The 9369-nt window shown below is 63.3% G+C and overlaps 1 protein-coding gene across 1 annotated transcript; it reads right to left on the reverse strand.

The window, feature by feature from the left end:
- Positions 1-1072: 1072 nt before the first annotated feature.
- On the reverse strand, positions 1073-4830 carry FOXC1 (forkhead box C1). The gene has a single exon (XM_077886521.1). It carries the CDS (start codon positions 4752-4754, stop codon positions 3042-3044), a length of 1713 nt encoding a protein of 570 aa, XP_077742647.1. The 5' UTR covers positions 4755-4830; the 3' UTR covers positions 1073-3041.
- Positions 4831-9369: the final 4539 nt, after the last annotated feature.

Genomic DNA, 9369 nt, shown 5'->3' on the forward strand with positions numbered 1-9369 from the left:
GATCGCCTGCCCGGCTGCGCTGCAGCCCATCCCTCCGCTCGGGCCTGGCCTCCTCGACCCAGGTCGCTGGTGGCCCAGGTCGCCGGCCCCGCTGCGCACAGCCCACCCCTGCGCTGGGGCCCGGCCTCCTTGACCTAGGTCGCCTGCGGCCCAGGTTGCCTGCTCGGCTGCACCGCAGCCCATCTCTCCGCTTGGCCCGGCCTCTTCCACCCAGGTCGCCTGCAGCCCAGGTCGCCTCCACCTCGACCCAGGTTGCCCGTGGCCCAGGTCGCCTGCCCGGCGGCACCGCAGCCCATCCCTCCACTCTGCCCGGCCTCCTCGACCCTGGTCGCCGGCCCCGCTGCGCGCCGGTCCCCTCTCGGGAGCCAGGCCGCCAGGCCCCGGGGCAGGCGGGGCGCACGCCGCTTGCACAGCGCCCGCGGCCTCCATCGCAGCCGCCCACCGCCCCGAGGCCCACCCGAGAGCAGCGGGCGCCCGCGACCTCCCCCCCCTCGGCGGGGCACCGCAGCAGCAGGCGGCGGCCGGGGCCTGGGACCTGGGGCCTGGAGCCAGGCGGCCCTGCTGCTCGGCGGCCCTGCCCCGGGTGCCGGCTCCATCCCTCCAGGCGGCCTCCCTCCGGCCCCCCCAGGCTGATGTCGGGGGGCGGGAGCTGCAAACACGCACGCGGCAATTACAGCTCATTAGCTGCCCCCCGTCCGGGAGCCGCGTCCCGAGGCCGGCGCCGGCTGCAGAGCCGGGTGGGCCGCGCGTCTACACTCGCCAAGCCCCGGTCCCGACCGCGCAGCGGGCCGGCGCGGGGAGGCCGGGGCCGGGGCTGCCGGAGCCGCGCGGCCTGGGGCGGGTCCACCTGCGGCCCTTCCCGGCCGGGCCTAGGCAAGCCAGGGCCCCGGGGTGCGCCCACCCCGCGGGGGTCACCGAGGCCGCCCCGGGCCGCGGGCCGCGACAGCCGGCGGAGCCCGAGCGAGCAGTCGGGCGAGTCCCTGCCGGCCTCCCTGCCCGGGGACCGCCGCGCCCTGGGGCGCCCTGGCCGCTGCGACCTTCCCGAGCAAATCAGAGGCCACGGAGAGCAGGGTTTGACTGAAATTAGAGTGTATTTATTTGCAGCAATCCTTTAACAATGATCAGATTTTGACAACAAGCAATAGCAATTACTGCTAAGTGTTGCCTCTAGATAGGAGCGGCAGATAGCAGGAAACTGTATTATCTCGAAAACAAACTGTAAGGCCCTGATCGGCTGTAATCAAATCGCCATCTCTCCAAAGTCTGATTGACAGGGCAGATCGCCCTAAGATAATGAATTTATTACATTTCCTGGGTTATTTACAAAGGGGGAGGACCAATCTGGATCGCCCCCTACGTTTAACTGTAAATTAACAAGAAAAAAAAATGGATCGAAAAGAAACCACCCTAGACTAAAATGTTCTGCTCTTCTCTCCTTATTGCTTTAAATCTTTTCCAAAAGAAAAAATAATAATAATAATAATTGTTCTACAAACATATCTTCTAAAATAGTTTCCCAAAGATTAAATATCCCTTTCCAACCCACAGTATATATATATATATATTTTTTTTTTAAACCAACCCTTCTATGTAACACACGAAGGATTGTAAATGTGGATGAGTTATATACATACATTTTTTTTTAAAAAAAGAACTGCTTTATTTTTTCTCTTACAAAGGAGTGAAATTAGTAGGAGAAATATCTACCCAGCATTTGGCTCACGGGGATGTAGAACAGACATCACAATTTTTTATGTGATACAGAAGCCAAATATTCCTCTGTGTATATCTGGAGGCACATTCACATATCTCTACACACAGGTATCACTGTGGTAACACCACTGCCGATTCATGGGCTTAAAATTTCCAGATCATGTTCTGTCCTTACTGAAAAAATATATATATATATTTGTATATATGCCAACTCAGACCTGTTTAGGAAAATATCTTCTGACTAGCCACAAAGCAAGCTGACTATAGAGTACATTTTGCAGAAGACGTTGCAGGAAAAACAAATCTAAACAAAAAAGAGACTTTTAGGTGAAATTTGACAAGTTATAGTCAGAGGGTTTCTCCATTTCTCAGATATTTAGGAGGAGAATAGGTCATTTCTAGTGTTTTAATCTGAAATCTCTTTTTTTTCTTATAATAATTAAAGCTGTATTAAAGTATCCAGACATATAGATCTCATTCAAACTGAATGGTAATTTATTAATAAACAAACAGTGAATATGTTCAACAAAAAGAAAAAAAAAGATGATAGAATAAGATTAATACAGTTTCCCTTTTTATAATGAAAAAAAAAAGCACAATTTAAAGTTTCAGGCAATTTAACGTCAGGTTTTGGAAACACTTTCTGGCGTTTGGTCCACGACATCCAACTACAAATTAAAAATAAATTACTATATTGCAATTTACATTTTAAAACAAGTCCATGAATAAAAAGAAAGCGATTTTCATATACGGGGACTTTCCCCCCTCCTTTCAACATAGGATAAAATATCTTACAGGTGAGAGGTGGAGGAAAGAGAGGGCAGGGGAATGGGAGAGGGAGGGAGGGAGAGAGAGAGAGAGGAGGAACGCGTGATCTCCGAAAAGCAAGAAGAAACTTACGTGTTATCTGGAGTAACACTGTCCTTTAATAAACCATGATTTTTTGCTGTCTCTGTACAAAATAGTTTACCGTTTTGTCTATTTAGATAAGGCCAAGTGAAGGTGGCTCTGACTCTTTTCAGAAAAACAGTTTCCTTTGTGCTGGTGAGTTGCATTTTTGGAGGGATTCTGTTCGCTGGTTCGGTGAATGTTTTTCAAGGCTTTCTTTCCTTTCCTTTTTTTTTTTTTTTTTAATCGGATTCTTTTTTTTTTTTTTTTTTTTTTTGGTTTCGATTTTGCAAGCCGGTGGTTCTTTCGGCTGTTCCTGCTTTGGGGGTTCGATTCATTCAGTTCGCAGTTCGTCCGGGCTGGGTGGTGGTGGCGGTGGCGGTGGCGGCGGTGGTCCAGGGGGGGTGATGGGTGGATGCAGGGGCGGGGGGGGGGGGGCGTCAAAACTTGCTGCAGTCGTAGACGAAGGCCCCGGACGTGCGGTACAGAGACTGGCTGGACGGGAAGGCCATCTGACAGCTGCTGTTCCCGTTCACCGGGGAGTTGTTGAGGCCCAGTCTCTGCGACTCGAACATCTCCCGCACCGAGTGGAAGTTCTGCTGCTGGCCCGGGTAGCCCGCGGCCGCCGCCGCCGCCGCCGCGCTCGCCAGGTGGCCCAGGTCTCCGCCCGCCTGGTTCAGGTACCACGAGGCGAGGCGGCCCTGGTGGGCCGCGGGGTGGTGGCCGCCGTCCTGCGCGCCGCCCGCGCCGTGGCTCAGGGCCGCGCCGCCGCTGCTGGTGGCCGGGGGCAGCGAGTAGTCGGGCAGGGCGTCGTCCACGGCCGGGCCGCCCGCGCCCCCCGGCGCGCCCTGCAGGTGGCCGCCGCGCTCGCCCGCCGCGTACAGGCTCATGGCCTGCAGGTTGCAGTGGTAGGTCCCCGCGCCCGCCGCGCCCCCGCCCGCGCCCGCGCCCGCGCCCCCGCCCGCGCCCCCGCCCGCGCCCGCGCCCGCGCCCCCGCCCGCGCCCGCGCCCTGGCCGCAGGGGGAGCCGTACAGGGAGCCCTGGCCCGGCGAGTAGGCGCCGAGCGCCAGCGCGGGCGCGAGCCCCGGGCGCGAGGCCCCGGCCGCCGCCGCCGCCGCCAGCAGGCCCGAGCCCAGCTCGGCCGCGGCCTGCGGCGACCCCCGCAGCGACGTCATGATGTTGTCCACGCTGAAGCCCTGGCCCAGGTGCGGCGGCGGCGGCGGCGGCGGCGCGGGCTGCGGGGGCGCGGGCGGGGCCGCGGGGTCCGCGCCGTCCAGGCTGAGCGCGCGCGCGGGGCCCAGGCCGCCGGGGGGGCTGCCGCCGCTGGACAGGCTGCTGCTGCTGCTGTCGGGGCTCTCGATCTTGGGCACGGCGGCCGGGGACAGGGGCTGGGGCGGCGAGGGGCACGTACCGTTCTCGGTCTTGATGTCCTGGATGCGCACGGGCGGCGGCTGCGGGGGCGCGGCGCCGTCGGGCTGCTCGGGCGCGGGCGGCGCGGGGGGCGCGGGGGGCGCGCGGGCCTGCGGGGGCGGCGGCGGCGGCGGCGGCGGGGGCGCGGCGGGCGCGGCGGGCGGCTCCTTGGGGTGCAGCCGGTCCTTCTCCTCCTTGTCCTTGACCGCGTCCTTCTTCTTGAAGCGCCGCCGCCGCCGCAGGAAGCTGCCGTTCTCGAACATGTTGTAGGAGTCCGGGTCCAGCGTCCAGTAGCTGCCCTTGCCCGGCTTCTTGTCGTCGCGGGGCACCTTGACGAAGCACTCGTTGAGCGACAGGTTGTGGCGGATGCTGTTCTGCCAGCCCTGCTTATTGTCCCGGTAGAAGGGGAAGCGGTCCATGATGAACTGGTAGATGCCGTTGAGCGTGATCTTCTTGTCCGGGGCGTTCTGGATGGCCATGGTGATGAGCGCGATGTAGCTGTAGGGCGGCTTCACCATGTCCTTGGGCTGCGGCTGCGGCGGGTAGGGCCCGTAGGCGCGCGCCATGCCGCCCGGGTACTGCTCGGCGTGCGCCGGGTGCGAGTACACGCTCATGGGGGCCGGCATGGCGCCGTAGCCGCCCCCCGCCGCCGCGGCCGCCGCGCGGTAGTAGCTCTGCTCGCCGCCGAGGTAGGGCACCACTCCCAGGGAGTTGGGGCTGGACACGGAGTAGCGCGCCTGCATGGCCCCCGCTCGCCGAGTCCGGCCCGCGCAGCCGCCGCCTCCCGCCGCGCCGCTCCGGGCTGGGCGCTGGGCGCCGGGCGCCGGGCGCCGGGGGCCGGGGGCCGGGCCGGGCCGGGGCCGCGCCTCCCGGCCGCCGAGCGAGCGCGCAGCACGGGGCCAGCCGGCGCCCTCGCCGCCAGCCCGCCCGCGCCGCCCGGAGCCCGCGCCCGACCCGCGCCGAGCCTGCGCCCCGGAGCCCGCGCCCCGGAGCCCGCGCCCTCCGCTCGGCCAGGGGCGGGGGCAGCGCGCCGGCCGCCTTCCCGGGCCCCGCGTCACCTCCTCCGCAGGCTCCCGCGCGCCGGCCGCCTAAGGAAGCATGGGGAAAACTTCTGAACTTTTGAGCATCCGTCACCCAGGCGAGGACTTTTTTACGCAGTTACATTTTTTCCGGGCCGCGGAGCCCCGCCCCGCCCCGGCCGCGGCAGCCAATGGCAGGCGAGAACCGCCTCCGGAGGAGCCGGAGGCCGAGCCCCGGCGGCCCGCGCCCAGCTGCGGGAGGACCGCGGGGCTGGCCACACGCGCGCCGGCCGAGCGCGCCCCGCGCCCGCAGCCGGCCGCCCCCCCCCGCGCCCCGCGCGCCCCCCGCGCCTCCCCGCCGGCGGGACTCCCGGGTCCCCGCGGGCCGCGCGCCACGGCCCGGCCCCCCGGGCGCCCCACCCCACCCCACGCCACCCCACCCCACGCCCGCCCTCCGCCTCCCCGCGGGCCGCCGGGCTTCGCAGCCGGCTGCTTCCCTCGCCCCCCACCTGCGGCCTCCCTGGGCCCCGGGCCTGGAGGCGCCGCCGCAGCGTCGCCCCGGCCTCGCCTTCCTCGCCACCCCCACCCAGTAGGGACAGGGCAGGGGGCCCCGGGGCCGCGCCCGGACCGTGCCCAGGTAGGCTCCGCCCGCCCCACTCCAGGCCACCTGGCTCCCTCCCCGCCGCCCGGGGCGCCCGGCTCCGCGGCCCGCTGCTGGGGCCTCCCTCCCTCCCCGCAGACCTCCCCGCTGCGCCGCGCCGCGCCGCGCCGGGCCCGACCCCTAAGGCTCGCCCCTCGCCGCCCGCTCTCGTCGGGCCCCGCACGCTTCGGCTCAGAGGAGGGTCACGCTTCGGGCCCAGCGACGCGAGCAGGTGTGATGACAAGAAGCAAATAAACACACGCCCGAGAACCCCGCGCGTCTCCGCTCAGGCTCCATCCCCGCGCGCGCGTAACGGAGGTGCTGGGGGCAGAGGCGCAGAGGCGCGGGCGCCGCCGGTTCTGGGGGGCCCTGCGCGCCCGAGACTCGCAGGGCGGCCGGGGTGCAGCGGGGTGCAGCGGGGTGCAGACGAGGGAAGGAGAGAAGCGAAGGACTGCCCCCCCCCCCTCCGCCTGCAACGCGGTTCTGCGTTTTGGCAACTGGAGAAAACACCCCTCTCACCCCCCACCCCCACCCCAACACTAGGTCCTTTACCAGAAGCCGGGAGGGTGGGGGGGCCTGGCAAGCTTAGGAACCCGTGAAGAAGAGTAGTGTGACGCATTTAACACCTCCACTCCCCCCCATTTCTGACAATCTTTAACTGCAAGAACGTGTTGGGAGCCCCTTTTGCCTTCCCAGCTGGAATCCCGGCTTCCTCCCTGCACAAAAATTCTCATTGTCGCTTCAGTTGTTCGATGTCAGAGGAGCTGGCGTGTGTGGCAGGCTCAGCTCCTTGTCACTTGAACATTTAAAAAAACAACAACAACAACCAAAAAATAGTGTTTTTCAGACAGAGGAGAAGACCCGCCACTTCTAGAGCGAGCCTGGGGCTGGGGTGGGGGGTCGCCCGGAACTTCCCATTCCTGAGGCAGCTGCCTCTCGGCCTGCTGGGCTCTTGGGGCACTTGAAACTCCCTTTTCCAGGGTGTTCGCAAGGCCCGGGGCTCGGATTGGAAGCAACACTTGATTTGTCAGCGGGAGGCTCAGTCCTGGACGGTTCCTTAGCGCTTGCAGAGGGAGGAAGGGGTGGGAGGGAGAAGACCCCAGACTTGAAACGTGAATTCGTGTCCAGCCCCGGTCCCTGTACTCTGACATAATCGTCCCCTTTGGCCGGGGCTTTATGGGGCGCTCTGGCTTCAGCCTGGAGGCTAATTAGGTGGTCTCTCCAAAACACCCCAGCGTTTGGTGAATTTGAACTTTAAGCTGCATCTCCACTGCTCGCAGGGCAGGGCACGGAGCGGGAAGCAGCCAGAGCTGCTCGCTTGTTTTCCTAACGTGGGAAATGCCAGTGGGCCCCGGCGGCGCTCGCAGTGGACAGTCGGGCCTCCTGGCCCAGCCCTACCCGCACCGTCGCCTGCCCCCCTGCCCTCCCTCTCCCCGCGCAGCCCCGGAGCCCAGGCAGCGTGGGGTGTAAATTGCAGATCGAACCTCGGTGGCCACCGGGCTCCCCGCTTTGGGTGTAGAAGTTCCCGTTGTGCAATTAGTATCTGGCATGTGAAAAAAACTGGAGGGGGTGCAGTTTTATAAAGATCAACTTTCCACTGGTTTAGCTCTGGATATTCGCCAGGAAAAGATATTTGCATTTGTGTTTTATAAGCTTACTCGGAAGCAAACCTCCAGTAAACGGCTTGACTGTATTTCAAGTGCTTTGCTTATTTTATTATTGTTGTTAGTGGTGTTACTTTAAAGTTAAGGCACAGGAATGAAGTCTTCGGGGGAGGATGGGTTAAAGCTTTTATTTTGAGTCTAAAGTTTTTGAGGCTCCTTTTTGCTGCTCCTCGGGGTGGTTCCATCATCAGTCTCCTCAACAAACCTTGACTCAATTGGCAGAAATGCCCCCGCCGGAAACCTCGGGCTTCTCTTTCCTGACACCTCCCGCGCTCGCCGCCTGAAGGTCCCGCGGCGACAGCCGTAATGGATGTCTGGCCCAACTGTCGCTTGGCCCCACCGGCAACTCCCAGCCCCTCCTTGACCTGCCAGGTGGGGTTACGATTCCCGGGGCCCACCGAGGGGTTCCGAGCTCTGAGGAGGGGGCCTGACGTCACAGCGGTAGTTACAAGGCCTCCCCAGGGCCCCGACTGCAGAAAAGCACGAGGGAGATGTGGCGAGCACTCCAGGAAATGCCTGGATTCGGGAACGTGGTGACACCGCAGGAATGTGTGTGTTGGGGGGAGTGGGGAGGAGGAGACGGTGCCCTAACGCAGGTCACCGGGAACCAGAAGGAGCTCTTTCTCTTTTCGTTTTATTCAGGACAAGTAGAGGGAATAAGGATCCGGGCAAGTCCCGAGTTCAGGAAAGGACTCTTGAGCGGCCTGAGGCCAGCCCAGGGGGCACACACCGTCCTCCCCGGCGGAGACCCCTCGGGGGCGACCCCTCCCCTGCAGCCCAGTCGCCCCACGACCTGCCCGGACCCCTTCCCAGTCCACAGTTCCGGCGTATCCAGCTTTCGGCTCTCGGATGATATTCCCAGGAAGCCGGCCCGGTGGGGGTCTAGGCCGCCCTGACACGGGTTCCAGGGCGGGGAAGGGGGGGTGACCCGCGGGGTCCAGGGGCTGCGGAAAACAGGAAAGGCAGGCTTAGGAGGTGAGGGAGGGGCTTCTCCTGCTCCAGACCGTGTGTGGAATCCAGCCCGTGTGTGCAGACCCAGGAGCGAGGCTGCCCGTCTGCGGCCGTCCTACCATCTCCCCCTTGGCTGCCAAGAGACAAATTGGAAGATTAAGGCAATTATCCCGCCAATGGGATTTGAAAACTCCCCACTAGACCGAAATCACAAACAAGGGCAGCAAAGTCCGAGTGTGCGTGTGCGGTGGCGTCTCTGAGCCTCTTAGGTAAACGCCTGTAGTCCTGCACACGGCCTGGGTGGTGTAGACCAGAAAGCCGAGGGTAGGGGGTGCTGGATGGTGGTCAGTAACCGTTATTCGTTATCAACCCCGATGCTCTCTCGGGAGGAAGGTAGCGTTTGTCTTCAGTGTGACTTCTCAGCGGAAAGAGGAGGCGGGGACCCAACGTCTGGGTGGCCGAGGCTCAGCTTGCTTCTCCCTCCAGGTTGGGGGGCCAGCAGAGGTTGTGCTCACGCAGCACCTCCAATTCATCCCCGTCCTAAGCACAAATAATTCCTACAATAAACAAACAAACAGACCAAAAAAAAAAAAAGGAGCGTTTGTTTTTTCCCATCACGTTTGGGCAGCAAAGTGATCCCCGTTGCCTGGGTCCACGATTAAAAGTACTTGGATAGTCGCCCTCGGAGGAGCAGACCTCCGCAGGAAGTTAGCGCGACGGGATGATTTAATGTCATGGCCCGAGTCCCCGGGGTGGCCCGGCCCGCCGCCTGCGCGGACAGCGACAGCGACACCTGCTCCGGCCGCGCCGTCGGGTGGGCGCCCCGTGCGCACAGGGCGCAGCGGAGCCGCAAGGAAGGGGCACGGGCCAGTTGGGAAGGGAGCCTCGGGGCTCCCTGTGTCCTGGCAGAGGGATGGGGCCTCGAACCGTCGCCCTTCACCACGGTCCAGGACGGGGATGCGCCCTCGGAAGGGGAAGGGGAAGGAGCGAGCGCGGGAAGGGACCAGGTGCCTGCGAGCGCGCGCGCACCTGCCGGGCCTGGCCTGGGAGCCCCGACGCGGGGTGGGGGGCCCTGGTCCGCGCA

The sequence above is a fragment of the Canis aureus genome, chromosome 37 (assembly GCF_053574225.1).
Source record: "Canis aureus isolate CA01 chromosome 37, VMU_Caureus_v.1.0, whole genome shotgun sequence".
NCBI lineage: Eukaryota > Metazoa > Chordata > Mammalia > Carnivora > Canidae > Canis > Canis aureus.